The sequence below is a fragment of the Canis lupus genome, chromosome 9 (assembly GCF_048164855.1).
Source record: "Canis lupus baileyi chromosome 9, mCanLup2.hap1, whole genome shotgun sequence".
Classification (NCBI taxonomy): domain Eukaryota; kingdom Metazoa; phylum Chordata; class Mammalia; order Carnivora; family Canidae; genus Canis; species Canis lupus.
In genome coordinates, this window is record NC_132846.1 from 34,338,361 (window position 1) to 34,359,098 (window position 20,738).

A 20,738-nucleotide genomic window follows, 5' to 3' on the forward strand; every position below is an offset into this window, starting at 1 on the left:
TGGGCACTTTGGCTGCTTATATCCAGCAGATAAAGGCAAGAACAGGAGTGACCATCTTTGGCAGAGGGCAACTGATTTTCATCAGGAGGCAGGGCTGCTATTATATAATAGGTGCAGGAATAATATTTGTGACACATAGATCTCTTCATGGAGATCTCTTGGTATTCCTTTGACAATTCTGAAAGTACACAGACAAGCATAGCAACTCTGGCCTAAGAAGGGTATGGTAACCAGTCAAGTCACCAAGAGTAGCAGAGGCATTAGCTGAAGGTAAGGGGGTATTAGAATGGAGAGCAGAGAAGGGAAACAGAATAGTATCAGTTGTAACCTGAAACCAGCCACAACAGTGGGAGCCATAGTTTATCCTACCAACCTTCTAATTTTTCTCCCAACTGGAATGCCAGAGGAGCTGCTCCAAATGTATATGAAAAAGTGGAGTCTAGTGGCACATGGGTAGTCTGGGGTGGACACAGTGATATATTATCCAGACCTCCCTTCAAGAAGGGATTTGTTCTAGCCCCCAGCAGTGCTGTCCTATCAGAGAGCCTTCAGCTGGCAGTATTCTCTGGGATCATCTCAGCTGCAGAGAACCAACTCACTCAATGTTATACCTTTCCCAGTGTGGTCTAGCAATACTTAAGACAGGGATATAAAGGCCTAACCACTTTTGGTCCAAAGCAGGACAACTCTGACAGTTCATTTTTGTTCCAGAACTCCCTACTAGGGCCAACAACACTGTCAATGGGTCAGCACTGTAACTCTATTCCTCCATAGGTTCAATCATGCATCCTTACCCTGCCCCTTCACAGATACTCATCCCAAGGGTCCCTCCTAGTAAATATTCTCCACACTAAACTCAGTCTTAAAGTCTGCTTTTCAGAGAACTCAACCTGCAACACTGCAATAGTCAAGAGATAATGATAATGGCTCAGACGAAAATGATACTGATGGAGGTGCTAAGGAATGATCAGGGTCATCACATTTTAAAGGATGTATTCATACAAATTGCTGGATTGGATGTGGGAAGAAATTTAAAAAGGAAATCATGATTACTCATGGAAGATTGCAGCCTGAACAACTGTGTGAATGGTGGGAGGTGTTATTTACCAAGACTAGAAAGAAATGGAAAGAGGGAGTGAGGAAACAATTTCTGTTTTGCATATGATGTGTTGTGAATACCTATTAGATTAGATGCGCAGTTAACTGAAAATGTAGAGTATAAAATCAGAAAAATAAGTTTGTATTACAGGGAAGAAACTAGAGCTAGATATAATTTTAGAGTTATTTAAAATCTGAGAACTAGAAGACATCTAGGAAGAAGAGCACGTCAATAACATTCAGATAGATGGAGGAAAAGGACTGAACAAAAGAGGCAAAGCAGGAGGGACCAGTAGGAGGAGGAGGAAGAAAAATCAGGAGAGAACAGTGTCCTGGAAGCAAAGTGCAGGTTTTATCTTCAAAGGTAATCAAATTATCAAAAGAGTTTAAGATGCATCAGCTACTGCTCTCAATGGAATGAAAGTTCCAAAAAAGCAAAACAAAACTCTTTCTGCTTATAAAACTAAATAAATCCCAATAATTTGCTAAAACTTACCCTTGCTGCAAAGGCATTTACAATAAGAAAAATAGCCAAATTAACAGATTTTAAGACTTCCAAATGACCAAGCCACCCCAAAGGATTCTCAAAGATACCTGTGAACAATTCTACTCCAAATCTTAGAATTTCACAAACCTGACAAAGTTATATCCTTAACCTTCTATTTTACTATAGTAATCAGAAGCAAAAATTGCTCCAACAAAACAAAAACCTCAGAAATATGCACTATAGACTAAAATACCATATTAAGTTCAATTTTACATAATTGATTATTGTATTGGTCTGTTAAACTGATTTCGTTTTGGGTTTTGTTTTTTTGTTTTTTTTGTTTTTTTTTACAAATGCTACTGATTGTAAGGAAAACATGGGGTTTGTGGTCATTTCTATTAAAAGTTAAGACATTAAGCCCTTGACCAGAAACATACATCCCTAATTTAACACTGTCTCTTTGAGAAAACTAAACCTTTATATTTTCTTATGGCATCTTTCCCAAAAATAGATCCAATGAAATGTGTTACAACCACCCATAAGCTCAATAAAACTAGTATTTTCCCCTAGCCTACATAAAATAAAATAAAATAAAATAAAATAAAATAAAATAAAATAAAATAAAATAAAATAAGACTCAGAGGATTTCAGAAAGAAGTATTTGTGTCCTATTAAACCAACTAACCCATAGGTTCAAATACTACCTAAAGTATTTTTCTTAAATTTACTGTGCATACCACTGCCAAACTCATCTTTAAAACACTGCTTTTTAGTCAGAAACTTCCTTATGCAATTTCTAAACTATCAAGTTCATAACCTTACATCTATCCTTTAAGGTTCTTATCTTACACTATCTATCCATTTTTTTTTTTTTTTTTTTACTCCCAAAATGAATAGCCACACTACCATCAGCCTATCCGACTCTTCTCTTCACTATCCGACTCTTCTCTTCACATCTATGCTACTTCTGGTTCTTTACCTATAGCCAGGTAACTCATCCCACAAGGATACTCTTTCTCTTTTAACAATCTGAGCACCTTTATATATTTACTCAAAGCCCAGCTCAATTCCTATTTCCTCCTTGATGAGTTTCTTCCCTACATGACCTATACTGATTTCTTCACTCTTAAGCCCCTACAAAGCTTAAAAATTCAAATCTCAACACAGAATATATTATTGTCATTTATTGTCTTATAATAACTTTTGTTAGGTTTTACTCTTTTCCACACTTAAATTGAAACCAAAGGCAGTGTCTGTCATACATTTCCCTTGCTTTCCAACTGTAGTCAGCAAAATAATGTTGAGCACCACAATAAGAAGTCAAACACTTGCTAGTTGGGGCCATGACCAAATCCCCTGCAGAGGATCTTGAAAATCAAGCCTTGATCCATATATCCAAAACCAAAAAGGGAGTACTACCACCACCACCCCGTCTCCAAAAATAAAGACCTGGCATTCTCAATTCTGGAAAATTCAAAATTTTAATGAAAACCAAATACGAAACTTATGCAATTTTGGCACTGGAATTAAGTGAGTTTTATTACATTTAGCCTCTCCTTTATAACCTCATTTGATTTGGTTTTCATGAAACTATGTGTTTTAAGGGGGATTAAATAGACGAATTACATTTACTGAGTATTTAAAGCACTACAAATATTTTCATTTTGTGTCAGGCTGGCAAAGTGGAAAGGTAAGAAGATAAAGCACATTAGGACATTTAAATACAACTAAGGTAAACTTGGCAAAAGTAAGTTTGAAAATCACCTGCAACACTATGAGATGAATAGTTTTACTTTTTTAAAGTCGATTTTAACATTCAATCTTGAAGGGGATGCCAGCTCTTTAAACTATCATAAAATTAACCAATTAATCATATTAGGATTGTTTTGAAGATGATTAAATGGTGGTATTTTAGAATTTTATGAAGTATTTTAGATTCTCTCATGCAAAAATCTCTTTAGAACATCTCACTTCTGACAGCAAAGTAGTATTTGACAGTGAAATACTGGATATTTATACCAGTCAAGAGAATCACAGAATTAGTTTGAAAGTTGCCCAGGGGCAACTAGGGTGCCTTGGTGGCTCAGTAGGTTAAGCGTCTGACTCATCTCAGGGTCTTGGGATCAAGCTCTACTTCAGGCTCTGTGCTCAGCCTGGCAGAGTCGGCTTGTTCCTCTCCCTCTGCTCCTCCACCTACTCACACTCTCTTTCCCGCTCTAAAATAAATAAAATCTTAAAAAAAAATTTTACAGCTACAATGGTCATTAAATAACAACTTACTCTAGTCCCTTCATCTCATTTTTATACGTAGCTAAAGCAATGACATTTAAGTCTTGTCAAAATATTAAACCAGTATTCTAATCAGAAATTTTTCTTTCTTAAAATTATACAAAAGATCATGAAAATTATCACCTAAAGTATCTAACAAAATCTTACATTAGCATTTCAAATCAAATTAAATATATTTACAAATTTACACATTAAAATTTTTTTACACACATCTAATAAATACCTCTGGGATAAAATTAAGCAAATGGATTCAAGGAATTGTTTACTTTAAAAAAAATTTTATTAAAAATTCATTCATGTTAGAGAGAACGTGAGGTGGGGGGGGGGGCAAGAATCCCAAGCAGACTTCCTGCTGAGCACATAGCCTGCCACCCCCAAGTTGAAATCAAGAGTTGGATACTCAATTGACTGAGCCACCTAGGCACCCCAGAATCATTCACTTTTTTGATTAATTATATCCTTAGTAACCAAAAATGTATATATATGATATAATTAACTACATTCTGTTAACACTATTTTCATATTTCAATTGTAAGGAAAGAAAGTAGCATCAGAAAAGTTAGCACACATTTTTAAAATATACATAAACTTTTAAACTACATACCACTCAACTCCTGAGCACACCAGGGACTCAGTATTTTACACTAATTATACACGCACAGTCAATAATCTTCAACTTAAAGATTTGTTCATTTCAAAAGTTCACTACCAGGTTGGTTTGACCAGAGAATTCAGAACACAAAATACTTAAATGTAAACCCATTACTCTTTAAGCATCTTGCTCTACCTGCACCACTCTGAGAGTGGTAGAAGCCAACTAAATATTGGTGTAGATAAGGAGTTGATCAGCCCCTGTTGCAATCATCTACTGCTATATAACAACCACTCCAATACATTAGTGGATTAAAATAACAATGATGATTACTTTGTTTACAAATCTGCTATTTGGATGTGTAGAAATCTCCTCTCTGTTCCATGTCACATTTGCTGAAACAGTTCAACTTGGAACAAAAAGAACTACTTTCAAGCTAACAAGTTGATGTTAATTTAGGCTGGGAGTTCAGTCAGCAGAAAGCCTTGATTCTCCCAATGGGCTATGGAGCATAGTGCTGGATTCTAAGAGGGGGAACCAAAAGGTGAAGCATGTCGCTTTTATGACCTAACCTTGGAAATCACATAAGCTGTACTTTTAATAGTTATAGTCCTAAATTTAAGAAGGGAGCGTGGACCCTATCTCTTTATGGGAAGAGTGTCAGTATCACATTAGAGGATATCAGATCTGTGGTCATCCTGGAAAAACACAACCTTCCATAGCGCCTTTTTGTAATTCTCTCCAATTGTAATCTCTCCTCCCTCCAGGATTATTTCCTATAGTCTCCTTGGAAGGCTTTTTCTCCCTGACCTATTCTCAATCTAGTCCTCTTCTCAATCCACTTATGAATATTAACTTTAAAAAGTTACTACTCTAATAGCATTCTCCTAAGCAGTTTTAATTTTATCCACTCATTTAATCTTCAAAGCAACCCTTTAAGGTAGGTAGTTACTATCCCCATTTTACAGATAAAAAGTAGGTACAAAAAGGTTAGGTAACTTCTCAAAGATTACAAAATAGTAAGGGACAAAGTTTAAGAGATGTCATCCATATTCCCAGTCTTAAACTGCACCCACAAAGGATGACAATTCCCATGATAATTTCTATCTTTAGCTGTGGTCTTTTCCTGAGTTACTAATTCATATTTCCAACTGCCTTCTCAACTTTATCACCAGGATGTCTTACTAAAAATTTAAAATATAGTTTTTAAAACATGAAAACATTATTTCTTTCCCCTGAAAGGGTCCTTCCTATTTTCTCTGTCATAGTTACTGAATCACCACCTACTTTCCCAACTTTATAAATTTGGAATTAACTCCTCAGTAACCAAATTCTTTAGATCCTTCTTAAAAATGTCTTCCCAAATTTCCTGTCTTTTCTGTTCCCACTGAATTAGGTCAGAATTTTACCTGCCTAGATTAATCAATCAATAGACAATTCTGTACTACCTACCAAATGACAAGAACTATGCCAGGTAGGGTATGCCCATATTTTCCCAACTAACAATCTCTTCCCCACTGAAGATCATAGCAACATTAAAATTATTTGCCTCTCCACTCCTCCCTCCCCCCCAAAAAAAGTCATGTCAGCCCCCATAAGCATTACTGTAAGTCTCTCAAAGATTCTCCCAGACGATCTCTGTGGTCCCAATGCCTTGCTTTCAGCCACCACTCCACATGCCTACAACATGCTTACATAGGCCCTATCTCTTCTTCTTTTTTTTTTTTAAGGCCCTATCTCTTCTCAGTATTTCCTGACCACCTCACCTTAAAAATTAGTCACTTCTGTCTCTGTCTTGGAACATCCTTCTGCTTGAAAAGTTTCTACTCATCCATCAATAACCAATTTATACGTCATTACTTTATGAAAACTTTCCTAATTATCCCACAAAGAGCTTCAGTACTCGTATTACACTGTATCATCTGTTAACATATATCTCCTTATGAAACCATAGTAAGAAATGTATATTTTAAGAAAAATATATTTTAGTCTTTGTACTCAACTCCTAAAACCTTTGTTTTTTCCTAAGTGATAAATGTACTAGGAACATCTTTTATTCTACTATTTGGTCTTTGACACTGGTTCCTGACACAGAACTCCTAAAACTCTTGTAATTTCCTAAGTGATGTGGTTTGATAGAACATTTTACATGGAGCTCCTATATCGTAATTTCCTAGGTATCAAAGTGTCCTTTGTTCTACTAAAGCAACAAGGCTCCTGGATGGGGGCTGGTCACCAGAAAGATCAAGCATAATCAGAAGTCCCTCTACTCCTGGATTAACTCAGTTAATAACTGATTATTTCTATTTGACGAAGCCTCCATAAAAAAAAAAAAAAAATTCCCTGAACCCCGTGGGGTTCAGAAAGCTTCCAGGTTGCTGAATAGATCAAGATGCTGGGAGGGTGACGCACTGAGGAAAGGCTTGTAAGTGCTACACTCTTTCCCCTCATACTTTGCCCTTGACATCTCTTCCATCTGGTTGCTCCTGAGTCATATCCACTATAATAAACCAGTAATCTAATTAGTAAACTGCCTGAGTTTTGTGAGCTGTTCAAGCAAATTATTGAACCTAAGGAAGGGGTCATGAGAACTCTAACTTATAGCTAGTTTGTCAGAAGCACAGGTGACAACCTGGACTGCAACTGGTATCTGAAGTGTGGGTATACTTCTTGTACTGAGCCCTTAACTTGTGGGATCTGATGCTAACTCTAGATAGACAGTGTCAGAATTGAATTGAATTGTAGAACACTCAGACAGTGTCTGCTGGAAAACTTAACTGAAATGTTGTAGGTAAAATCCCCACACCCTTGGTGTCAGAAATGAAGTACTGAGACTAGTGGTAGAGTGCTGAGAGAACAGAGTTCTTTTCCTTTCGTTCTTCCAACCAGATTTTTAACTTAATCCATCTTTTAACTCCAGTACTCGAGATGACTTCTATCCTAGTACTCAATAAATGTTGGGTGAATGAACATATTTTCTCAAATACATGAATATTAATTAATTGGTAGCCAGGTTCCACACACAATTATCTAACAGCTAATATGGCTAAAACAAGTAGCCTTTCAGAAACTAGAAAGTAAAAGGATGGTCCTTACTTGTAGATTTCATGTTTGTTCATATATATTTAGCTAGTTAATTGAACAATAGCACTCTTTTTTTTCAGTAACTGTTTAAATACTTCCGTAACTTAGTTTGAAAATCTAAGAAATATAAATATATTTGTGTGCAAAAATGTGTTCTTGGCTATTTAAATTCTAATCTGGAAGCCAAACACCCATTGTTACCATAGTCAAATTATCTGACCTCAAATACAATTATCAAAGTGCCTATAATTACAGGAAAGAAAATACTCAAATTCCTAATCCTGGTATTTAGGATCTCCACAATTAAACCCCAATTTACCTTTCATGCCATTCCTCTTCTTCATGCATGTTGTACTCCAACCAAAGTGGAACTCTTCCCTTGCTTCAAGGATCTATACTTACCTCCTTTTATGTCTTAGATTTTAATGTCTGCTTTATTAGAAAGTCCCTCCACCCACTTGCACTAACTCAAATCTTAAGATCCTTTATATATCATTCAAATACCACCTCCTAATCCTTCCCACTTCTAGACATAATTTTTTCCATCCTCTCAACTCATATAAAGTGTCAAAGATAAAGTGCTATAATTTTATTTCAAGTGTACACAGTTATGTATCTTTACTCTCCCCATATTTAATAGTAAGGGCAGGTTCTATATGTAACTCAACATTGTCCAAAATATGTTCCATGGAATTCACTAAATTAAGCAGTTGAAAATAGAAGTCTCATGGTCAACTAGTTTGGGAAATACACTTCTCAGAAACTTTAATATACTAAGGTATGTTTTAACTCTCTAACAAAACAAACAATGCCCACTTCCAAAAATTATTTAGTCTCTAAACCATATTGGTTTTTTTGTAGCACATCTCATAGGATTACTTATTCTATGGCATGCCTTTGAGACACGCAGCCTCATTAATCTTGGCACCTTATTTTGAACTTAATAGGTACTCAACAAATATTTGTTGAATGAATGGGTAATTGACCCTGGTTAACAAAGAACTCTACCATAAAGGCAGCCTGCCCAAAAAGAAGACTTCAAGAATGACAGGAGAGAAAAATATCAAGTGAGAGAGAAGTATAATGTCCTTAGTCGTGCAGTAAAGAGACAAATATCTGTGACAACAGAAGAATTTATTACCCCAGCCACTTTTTATATGCGGAGAACATAATTTTATATGTAAGGAACATAATCTAAACCACACAGGAATGCCTGTTTACAATGTCCACCCTGAGATAATAATTTAGAAACACGGGGGATAGAAACTTTCAGAAAATTTGTCATCGAGGGTTGAAACTCTGAAGGTATTCTGGTCAATCTCCGGGATATATACGATTAAAATAACTGCATCATCTGTTATTAAATCATTTCTGCCAAATGAAGAAATATCTTGGAGTTTGATTTTGTTGTATGAGTGTGTTTACATTATAAAAGGAAGTCTCATAGATTCAACAATAAGATTTTTAAAGAAATAGATTTAACAGTTATGAAACTTCATGGACTCAAAGCATAATTTTGTATTAATTTAACCTCTTCTTCCATGTGGAAATGAAAGCAGAATTCAACTCAGCAGTGCATTAAAATCAGGATGTATAAACACAAAATATCCTGAGTACATCCTGACCTCTGTTTCCTACAGTTCTCCAGCTGTGACTAAAAAAGGGAAGAGAAAAAGACACTTCCTGACATGTCCTACAATCTGGATCCTATGGTAGTAGCAACAGGAAATGGCAGCGATGACTGAATGAAGTTATGTTTTTTGTTTTCCTCCTCACTCTAAAGCAAAGAGACCAACTTTTCACTTAGGGATGAAAACTTATCCAAGAATAGTCCTGTAGGCTGAAAAGATAATTACATTTCTTAATTGTAACTATTTACATTTAATTGTAACTTTTATTGTAATATGCTTTTAATTTTGATGAAGCTACAAAAAAGGTCACATGAATTAGGATCTATAAGCATGTTTAAGGCTACCCTATGAACCCTTTGGCCACAGGACTAGTATGCCTATGCCATCACTGATCAGTTAAGTGAGTATTTCCAGCTATACATAACGAGTCACTCAGGTTAAACCCTAATATGGTTCACCTACTTCACTAAATAGTGTAACACTAGAAAGCAAATATATATATATGTGTGTGTGTGTATATATATATTTCTCAAGAAATATATTTGTTTGCATTTTTCTATCTCTTCCTTTTTATCCTAGGGGTAAGGAGAGCAGAAATCATATATATTTTCAATTAAATTAGGTGACTCGTGGCCAACCATTAAAGAAAAAAAGACATAATATGCTTGGAGACACAAGGGGAATGTCAAGCAGGATTCATTAAGTCACAAGTTAATGCCTTGGGAACCATATAAGAAAATGATAGTTTTCTATTAATAGCTGGCCACACATTTCATTTAGTAAATTAAAGATTGCAACTTCATAAACCGGTTTCTACCTTTATAAGATGTGAAAGATAAAACAAGGAACTATAGAACTACTTAGTATCTTGCTCAGGAACACACAGTCACAGCTTTTAACAAAAGAATGTCTCCCTGCTCCTGTATCAATCAATAAAGAGATGGCACAATTTTGGAATTAGGCAAGCTAATACAATACACCTCCAACATACCTGAGAACATACAATTAATATTTCCGAATTCTTTCTTGTAATTATAATCCTTCACTCAAAAATTATTATGTATTAGTTGTTATAGCAATAGTATATGAAATTCCTCCCCAAAAAAGCATTATCTACCCAAGAACTGACAGGAACCCAAAATCTAAGTAACAAATGAAAAGTTCCCAATTGTTGCAAAAACCGTGACATTCAAATTTTAAGCCAAAAAACCTGCTGACTCTTAAGCAGAAAAAGAATCCAATTTTCACTTGTGGAGAAATTCTCAGTTGTCAACCGTACTCTTCTCAATTATTACTTAGCCTTTTTGTTACTCAATTTGAAACACAAAAGCACACACAAAAAGGGCCTTTGCTTTCTTTTTCTTCACGTTTCTGTTTTCATTTCTTTCACAAGAAGAGACCCTTCATATTTCATTGTCTGGTGGTCCAAGCAGAATTTTCCTGTTCTATTTATCTCAATCGCCACAGCTTCGTCTTACATGGAATTTCGCTAAGTTAAATTTTAAGTTGGAGAGAGTGAAAAACGCTCAAGGAAAACACATTAGAATGCTCATTGTCTCAGGCGCTAAGGATTCTTTATAGCTTGCAGTGACGTGGGTCTTAAAATGCATTTAAATTCCCGGAGACCCGAACAAAAATGTTAATTAACCAGTTTCACCTCCCCCTTCAGTCTGAAGACTGAAGTAGGCCTTTATTGTCCTAAAAAAAAAAACAAAACACTTCAGCTTATTTGAATGTAAGGGGAAACTGGCAGGCACCTGAGTGCCACTTGTCACGTTTAGCAAGAAAATGATTTTAATTACTCAATAGTCGTCCCAGTCTCAGGTGGCCCCCTCAGAATATTGCGCGAAGATCCAAGCGACGAGACCGGGGCTCGCCCCACCTGGGGCTGCCGGCTCCTCGCTCCGCGCCCTGAGTCAGCCCTTCCCACTTCTCTCATTCTGAGTCCACCTTCCAACCCCTGAACCTCCGAGGCCCCCCTCCTCCCCGCGGACTCCAGCCTCGGCGCCCTGCCCACCTCCCCACCCGAGTGCCCCCCGCCGCCCCTCCCCCCCTTCACGCTCCGCCCGCGCCGCCACCGGAGCCGCCACCGGAGCCGCCACCCCACCCCCCGCCCGCCGCACCTTTCCTCCCCGGGCCGCGGCCGCTCCTCCGCCCGCCCACCTCGCTGCCCGCGCCCGGGGCCTGCCACTCCCCGAAGAGCCGCAGGGTCTCACCTCGAAGAGCTCGGCCGTCGTAGCCATCCCGGCCGGCTGAGAAGCTCGCCTCGCGCTGGAAGCCGTCTCCTCTTCACATGCTGCGCCTCAGCGGCGCCGCGCACAGGTCCCCGCTCGGCTCGTCAGCCCTGGCTCCGGGCCGCCGCGGGCTCCCCGACTCCCCACAGAGCCCAGGCGGGGCGGGAGGGCGGCCATGAAGCGAAGCCGCAGACGCCTGTCAGCTGCCTCCCGGCGCCGCCCGCGCCGCTCCCATTGTCACCGCCTCGTACGCCGGAAGTGGAGCTGCGCGCCCTGTTGGCTGTCGGGAGGGGCCGAGGAGGGAATCCAGCAGCCGGCGAACTGCAGAGAGACTGGTGGCGGGGGCGGGCGAGGAACCCTGACCCTTGCGGGCCACCGTCCCGGAAGTGGGCCTTAGAGGAAGAAAGGACCGGAGTTGCTGAGGAGGAATGCCTCTGGAGATTCTGGGTGAGGATTCGCAGGACTTTTGTGGCATGTGTTGACAGGAGGGCCTCGGAGGTTTGAGTCACTTCACCTGAACGAGCCTGCGTCTCTGCTGAGCCCCGCCTGTCTGTGGCGGGCCAGAAGGTGGCACAGCTTGGGTGAGCCTAGGATCTTCCGGTAGGCGCCCGTCTGAGAAAGCCGGCCTGCGCCTTTCCTCCGTGGCCACCTTGGAGAGGAGTTGATGCTTTAGGGGCTTATCATGGCCCAGCGGGCAGTGTGGCTTATAAGCCACGAGCCGGGAGCTCCACTTGGCGGCACCGTCAGATTCTCCAGGTAAAAGCAGTTTGAATTCTCAGGGGTGATGGATCGGATGGGTGTTTGATGCACTGTGGCTTCGGGGGTGTCTTTGTCCGCCACTTTGGGCAAGTTACCTAACCTCTTTCATCTGTTACACGGAGATCTTAGCACTGCTACTTGATAGTGTTGTGAGAATTAAATGAGTTGATGTTTGACACATACTAAGCATCATGTGCTTTTCAGTGTTAGTATTACTACCTTTTTAAAAATATATGTTTTTTATTTATTTATTTGACAGAGCGCGAGCACAAGCAGGGGAGGCGGCAGGCAGAGGGCGAGGGAGAATCAGGCGCTCTGCTGAGCAGAGGCCCCCAAGTCGCGGGTCTGGATCCCAGGACCCCGGCTGGGATCATGACCTGAGCGGAAGGCAAAACCCGTAATGGACTGAGCCACCCAGGCGCCTTTAATTAACTCCACCTGCTCAGTAATGGAGGTTAGAGATGACCAAAGGAAGAGAAGGAAACTTACTGCGCACTAAACATGTTTCAAATTTTTATACTTTCGTTAATAAAGATCATTCAAGGACTTTTTTTTTTTTTTAGCTCATTCTTCCAGAAAATTTTTGCTGAGCAGTGAAAGACCCGTCATTTTCGTATTGTGTTTTCATTGTTAGGAACTTCCAGATGGGTTACTTTGAAACTGCTTATTGTTGAAGGAAATCAGAAAAGTACAAAAAACTAAATCGTATTCACTTTTTCTTAGAATGGTGTAAGCTGCTGATCTGGCTCCACTCTTAGAATTTGCCGCAAATTCTTTCAAAATTGTTCTGGGATGAGAATTATAACTCATTATGAAATGCAAGTGGCAGTTCTGTAATCTGTATCACCTTTTATTCTTAGTGGCTATTGACAGTTCTTTCTTGCCAACATATTTATTCTTCCCTGACTAAAGCTCTGTAGGGAGGAGGGATAGCTCTGTATTGAGATAAAGGCAGATAAAGAGGAGTGTGATTTTGAATGAAACTGGTTGACAGTGTGGATATGGAAGATTTCCTCTTCACAACCTAAACATTTTTTGTTACTGAGGTTATCAGAATTAAAGTTTACCGTTTCTCCCAGCATACCTGGCTTACTTTGTTATTATTGTAGCTCAAGGAAGGAATTTAATACTATCTTTTAGTATGGTTCAGGAGCCCCATTGGTTTATCCAAGGTACTTACAGAGTCCTTTGAGTATTTTTCTTTTTGCCTTTCTCTTCCTCCTCACAGGTAACTCTTTGTTTGTTGCTGTCCCTTTATTTGTGTGTCTGTGCATTTTTCAAATTACGCAATTAAGTATGTGCTACAAACTTCATTTTCTTTTCTTATATTTGCCAGACTTCTCAGCACTATTTTTAAGAAACATCCATGTTACTTTGTGTTCATCCAGAGCAGCACTGTTCAATAGAATTTTCTGCAATGATGGACATGAGAAATGTTACAAATCTTTGCTGTTTACAATTGTAGCCACTAGCCACCTGTAGCTATTTTGATTTTGAAATGTGGCTATTATAACAGGAACTCAATCTTGTTTAATTTTAATTTGTTTAAATAGTCACGTGTGGCTCCTTTTTTGGACGGTGCAGATCTAGGCCATTGCTCTGTTGTATTCCATGGTTTACATTCTCCATGTTTTTACCTGTTTTCCTTTTACCCTGGTGATGATACGCCAGGTTGCCTCCGACTCAGCCTTCAGAATAGTGATGCACCAAATACCCTATCTATGCTGATTTTAACTAAATATTGCCAAATAATTAGCTCTTGAGAATAGCTTCTCCAGTCGATACTCTTCTCATTAGCAGTGAGCAAAGGTTCCTATATCCATTCTTTCCTGACCTTTATTCCATTTTTTGTCAATATTGCTATAAAGGATATCTTATTTTCATTTGCATTTCTCTGTAGCAATGCTTGTTAGCCTTTTGTATTTCTCTGGGTAGCAATAATTGTAAACTCTTTGGATTGCTTGTACATATCCTTGTCCATTTTATCTTTGAGAGTTGCTTTTTGTCTGTTTTCATGTTATTTTTCTCCTGAAAATTAATTCATTGTGTATTGTGTATTCATTGTATATTCTTGAAACTAGACATCTGTCATTTTTAGCTACTACAGATATTTTCTCTTATTTTGTCATTTTCAACTTTATGTACCTTGGTTAAACAAACCAGATTTTACTACAAAATAGTTAGTACTTTGGGGTTTTTGTTGAAGTCATACTCTACCCTTATTTCCCAAGGCTATCTTACGTTATCTTCTTTTAACTTTATCATTTTATCTGTCATGTTTAGGTCTTTAATCCATCTCCAGATGTGGTGCTAATAAAGGCATGCCATTATATTTTCCTCTATAGTATTGTTGTAGGAACTAGTTAGGGGCACTTGGAGCTAGACCAGGAAAGATAAGGAAAAGGTCCCAGGGTGGCTCCTACCCATCCCAAGGAAACAGATAAGACAGTAAAAACAGAAAAACCTGGCTCCCTAGCTCTAAAATGTTAGGGAGTATCCCCTTTAATGGCTACTAAGTAATCAGAGAAATCTCAGGCATAGATATGGAGGAAATACTAACCAGAAAGAAGGGAACACCTTATTTGTACTCATGATATTTACCAAAAAAAAATCTTGTTAGAAGTCCACCACACTTGTTCTAAATATAGATCTATATTTACAAATCCACCCTATATTGACAAGAAATTTACCAAGTTCCCTGGGCAGCTTTCTATAAAAAGACCATACAAGCCCTCAAGTGGCAACTCTGTGTAGACTCCTCTGCCTTTTGAGTGCTTTCTCTGTTATTTCTGCTTAATAAATTTCTTTGTCTTTGCTTTCTCTCTGTAGTCTGGAAATTCATTCTTCTACTCTGTGAGATAAGAACCAAGCTCTCCCGTTATCAGTATAGGCCAGTTTTCCTGTATGATTAATGCATTTTTTCAGTATATGTATTTTTTTCATTGACTTCGGGGACTATTGATGGTTGATTATGTCTCTCTCACAAATGCTGGTCTGTTTCAGTTCGATTTTATTTGCCTGTTCTTGGGTCAGTACCATACTGTATTTGTATCTGTGGCTTTGTAACTTACCTTAATATCTTTTGGAGATGAGATTTTCTTTTACTACTTATAAAAATAAGTTCCTGGGGGCAGCCCTGGTGGCTCAGCAGTTTAGCGCCGCCTTCAGCCCAGGGTGTGATCTTGGAGCCCCGGGATCGAGTCCCCTGTCAGGCTCCCTGCATGGAGCCTGCTCCTCCCTCTGCCTGTGTCTGTGCCTCTCTCTCTGTGTGTCTCTCATGAATAAATAGATTTAATAAAATAAAATAAAAAAATAAGTTCCTGGAAGAACTTAGGGTTGTTTTCAGATTTTTTTTTTCTCATTGTACCCAGGAGATTTCAGAAGAATTCAGATAGGTTTGGGTGAGCTTTTCAGCATCTCTGGGAGGCAGCAAGTTATGTTCAGATAACTTATTGTCACTTACTGATTCTGAATCATTAAAGAAATTAGTTATGTTTTATTATTTTCCGTTTTCTGACCTCTTGGGCCTGGTGTAAGTACTAAAGTATACTTTAGTACATGTATACTTTGGCATATTATCCACATATATGCCAAAGACTAATGGCCCTCATTTAAGATTTTTATTTTATTTTTATTTTTTTAAAGATTTTATTTATTTATTCATGATAGAGAGAGATAGGCAGAGACACAGGCAGAGGGAGAAGCAGGCTCCATGCCGGGAGCCCGACGTGGGACTCGATCCCGGGACTGCAGGATCACATCACGCCTTGGGCCAAAGGCAGGCGCTAAATGTCTGAGCCACCCAGGGATCCCCTCATTTAAGATTTTTAAAAACAGATGATCTTTCCTGCATGTAACTACATTTTCCAAAACAAAACTTTGTCTAGATTTTGATTTAGAAGTTTGCTGTCTAGATATATAGTAATAGTATCAGCTGAAGTATGACTTAAGTTATTTTACCCCATAATTGTAGGGCCAAGGTTTGAGTCCTGTTTTAGAAAAGGTCTAGAATAAATCTGAAATGATACGTTGAATCATCCAACAATATTTATTGAGCATATATCAAGGTATTATATACAGTCACATGTAAACTTCTTATCTTTACATCCAACATTGAGATTCTTACACTTTAGAAAGACTTTAATTATTGTCTAGATAACCAAAGGGTAAGACAGTGGGCTAGAGTTTAGTCCAAAGTTCTCAACTCTTCTTATCCAAAGACCCAGGGAAAGAAATAGCATTCAGCTGCTAAGTCATTAGTAAAGGGCTAGCTGATTCTTTTCCTTTCTCAGCTGAGCAAGTACATCAGAATATGAGTGAGGTTCACTAATATAACTTTGAATACATTCCTATTTTTCTTTTTAAAAATTATTAGTAAACATCAATATCTTATTAGGGGTTGTAATGAAAAAAAAAATTATTTTGGCCAGGTGTGGTTTTTTTGATCCTTGAAGACAATTTCTGATATATTCTTTAGATACCCTTTTATTTTACAGTAAGAAAACAGACTTAGGGAAGTTAGATGACTTACACAGAAGTTATTTTAAACTAAGAAAATGTGACTAACATTTTGTGCATGAGTAAAAGCATCTCCTAGTCTTTTTCCTCAAAAGTTATATTAGTAATTTACTGTTCAGTCTAGGACATGTAAAGGATTATTCAGATTACATTATTTTTATAACCTCGCAATATCAGGGCCATAGAGATAAATAGTTTTATTATTAAAATGTTCTTACATTTTAAGGAGTTAGCAAGAAGACTCAAGAGTATTTGTTATTCAGTATTAGTTGAGTAGAATAAATTATTTCTTTTACATTTGTATCATCTCAACTAGTGAATCCAAAATTATGGCAGGTTAAATTGAACCATTTCTTTTGATTCTGCTCTACTAAGATGCAATCAGGAAAAAAAAAGTATTTCTAGACACCTAAAATGTGTCCAAATATACATTGCTGGCTTACCAAGCAGGAACCTGAGCAGCCAAGAAACGAGAATTTTGAATTTTAATGATGTGCTCCACTTATTTAAAAAATTAACTAAATTGAGTTATTTTCAGGCTCCTAGGTGGCTTAGTTGGTTAACATCTGCCTTCTGCTCAGGTCATGATCCCAGGGTCCTGAGATCAAGCCCTGCATTGGGCTCCCTGCTCAGCAGGGAGCCTGCTTCTTCCTCCCTGCTTCTCCCTCAGCCATTCTCCCTCCTGGTGCTTTCTCTCTTTCTCAAGTAAATAAAATCAAACACTTTTTTAAAGTTAGTTATTTTCAGTAATAAATAATAACATCATAATTTGAGATAATATACCAAGTTATTACAGTTACTACAGTAGAAATTTAACATGTAATACATTTTTTTTTATAATTTGAGATAATATACCAAGTATATAACAGTTACTACAGTAGAAATTTAACATGTAATACATTTTTTTTTTTTGGTTGTGGTTTTTGTGGATGTATGTTACGTATTTGTTGTTATTGTTAGCTTTGTGTTTTGGATTTGTTTGTTTGTTTAATTTTTCTATTTTTATTTTCCTTGGAAGAACCTTTACAATACTTTTGTTTCCATAATTCAGACGATATCCAACTGTTGAAAAACGAGCCAAAGTCTTCAATGGAGCAAGTTATATGCCTATTCCTGAAGATGGTCCCTTTATGAAAGCACTACTCTTTGAACTTAGATTATTGGATGATGATAAGGACTTCATAGAAAGCCGTGATAGCTGTTCACACATCAATAAAACATCTGTCTATGGACTCCTCATAGGAGGTGGAGAACTCTGGCCAGTTGTTGCGTTTCTGAAGAATAACATGATATATGCTTGTGTTCCACTAGTTGAACAAACTTTATCCCCTCACCCACCATTAATTAGCATTAGTGGAATTTCACAAGGCTTTGAACTTCTTTTTGGGATACAGGATTTTCTTTACTTGGGTCAAAAACATGACACTGAAATAAATACAAAATTGAACCAACTGCCTGATTTGCTTCTACAAGCTTGTCCATTTGGAACTTTGTTAGATGCCAACTTACAGAATTCATTGGATAGTATTAATTTTGCTTCTGTGACACATCCACAAAAACAGCCAGCCTGGAAAGTTGGAACATACAAAGGAAAACCACAAGTTTCTATTTCTATCACTGAAAAGGTAAAATCCATGCAATATGATAAACAGGATATAGCAGATACATGGCAGGTCGTTGGAGCTGTCACTTGCAAGGTGAGATTTTCTCTGGTACTTGTTTTATCATACCATTTAACACCTTGGAGAAAAGTAGAATCTTCTAACTTTATTTTACATTGTTATATGACGTTCTTGGTTCTTATCATAAACAGCAGTCATTAAACATTAGATTCATATGAAATTTTGTAACATTACCGTTTTGCATTCCTTATGACTTGTATTGGTTATATAAAGTTGCATAATGAATTGTTACACTATCCCCAAAGTAAACATTTATTATCCTTACAGTATTCTGTGGGTTAAGAATTCAAGAGCAGTTTAACTGGGAACTTCTAGTATAGAGTCTATCATGAGATCACAGTCAAGATTATAGTTAGAGTTCTAGTCACCTGAAGGTTTTATTGGGGCTGGAAAATCTACTGGCAAGGTGGCTCACTCACATGGATAGCAAGTTGGTGCTGGTTGTTGGTGGGAGGGCTCAGTTCCTTTCCATGTGGGCTTCTCCGTAGGCTTTTCAAGAATATCCTCACGACTTGATGACTAGCTTCTAGATCATATGTTGAGAGAGAAAGAGAAGGTACAGGTAGAAGCTATTATTCTTTTTATTACTTTGGCTGAGATCAGATAGCATCACTTTCACCACTTTTCGTTCATTAGAAACAGGTCACTAAGTTCAGTCCACATTCAAGGGGACTAGAATTAGGCTTCACCTTATGAAAAGAGTAATGTCAAGAATTCGTAAAAATATTTTAAAACCGTCATACCTTTTCCATTTTCTCTAACGGTGAAATTGACAAATCTTGGACTTAATATCTAAAACCATTTTGAAGGGCTCTTACATTATTTAAACAAGTTGGTAGGTCAATATAGGCTTCTCTGGTTTAAGGTTAGAAAATAGGAAATGAAAATAGGAGTAACTATAATTAGAAGTGATAAGTGCCATTTTGAATAATAGTCAAAAAAGCCCTGTGTAATTTCTACAAGTTTATATCAGTAATCTTAGATGTCTTTATTTTTCTGATATTCTTTTTTCTCTACACTTGTGAATATAAAATTTTTAATCATACATAGTGTTGAGTGGCTGTGTACAAATGCTATAGATAAAAGTAGATTTTAAGAACAGAAAATTAGAACAGTCCTGGCAGACAAATTGGGTCTTTCTTTTCCTCTTTAACTTTAAAGTAACTTATGAGTTTATGTGTCTGTTTTAAACTAACTTCTATCATGATCAAAAATACATTCCAGTTACTAACTTATTAAAAATAACTATTGTAAATGATCGGGTGACTGGGTGACTCCATCAGTTAAACGTCTGACTCTTGATTTTGGCTTAGGTCACCATCTAAGGTTTGTAAGATTGAAGCCCATGTCAGGCTCCACACTGGGCATGGAGCCTGCTTAAGATTCTCTCGCTCCCTCATCTGCCTCTCTGTAATTAAAAAAAAAAAAAAAGAAGGACTATTATAAATGGCTCTAAAATCCATCATAAAAGTGGATTATGTCATTTATAAATCTTAAAGCAGGTGAATCCTTTCCCATAATTCTGTAAAATAAAAGGAAAATTCACCATTTTTGTTTTCTTATTCTGTGGCAATATATAGGGAATATGTTATATATAATTTGCTAGTAATTAATATGGTATTTAAATATCTCAGCTCATTGATAGGCTGACCCTAGTTTATTGCTTATGGAAATTTTGGATTGGTTTCTATACAAATTATCATGATGGAGAATCTTCTTTAAAAAACTTCTAAAAATAAAAAGGGGGAGTGTGCCTTAATCCATGCACTAAATTTTTTTTTTTAAGATTTTATTTATTTTTGAGAGAGCATAAGTGGGGTGGGGCAAGAGGGAGAGGAAGAAGCAGACTCCTCACTGAGCAGGGAGCTCAAAGTGGGGCTCAATTCCAGGATCCTGGGATCATGACCTGAACTGAAGGTAGATGCTTAACCAACTGAGCCACCCAGGTTCCCCTAAATGTTTCTTTAAACTTGCATGTAAATAGTACATCTTTTAGCCAAACCTGGTACATCTTTTAGCCAAACATTTTTTTTAAAAGTTCTTCAGGGGGCTCATTGGTTGTCTGCCTTTGGCTCAGGTTGTGATCCCAATGTCAGGATCGAGTCCCGCTGCCTATGTCTCTGCCCCTCCCTCTGTGCCTCTCATGAATAAATATATAAAATCTTTAAAAAAAATTATTCAGGGGCTTATTATTTAAAGTTTTATTATAAAGCCTATTATAAATGGAAATAATTATTTTCATTTAATGTTCCTAGTAGAAAACCTAGTGAACCAAAATTCAGTGGACTGAAGTTCTAATCCTTACTCTACCGCTAATTCTTTGTGTGTCTTTGGAAAAGTCACAATTTTTAGTCTTTTTCATTT

General features: G+C 37.6%; 2 protein-coding genes across 21 annotated transcripts in view; one reads left to right on the forward strand and one right to left on the reverse strand.

The window, feature by feature from the left end:
• Positions 1-11,691, reverse strand: part of EXOC5 (exocyst complex component 5) — a 58,791-nt gene extending 47,100 nt beyond the window's left edge. The window contains exon 1 of one of the 2 annotated variants that reach the window (XM_072838695.1): positions 11,398-11,681. In XM_072838695.1, the coding sequence (XP_072694796.1) occupies positions 11,398-11,424 (27 nt within the window). In that variant the 5' untranslated portion in view covers positions 11,425-11,681. Of the gene's footprint in view, positions 1-11,397 lie in introns of both variants that reach the window. The other variant, XM_072838696.1, reaches the window with a different exon arrangement.
• AP5M1 (adaptor related protein complex 5 subunit mu 1) overlaps positions 11,616-20,738 on the forward strand; it is a 58,265-nt gene continuing 49,142 nt past the window's right edge. For 5 of the 19 annotated variants that reach the window (XR_012036664.1, XR_012036665.1, XR_012036667.1 and 2 more), the window contains exons 1-2: positions 11,638-12,171; positions 17,744-18,389. Coding sequence is in view for 7 of the 19 variants with exons in the window: in XM_072838705.1 (XP_072694806.1) it covers positions 12,098-12,171; positions 17,744-18,389 (720 nt within the window). In the remaining 12 variants the exon portion in view is untranslated. Of the gene's footprint in view, positions 12,172-17,743; positions 18,390-20,738 lie in introns of all 19 variants that reach the window. The other 14 variants (XR_012036659.1, XR_012036656.1, XR_012036657.1 and 11 more) reach the window with 8 other exon arrangements.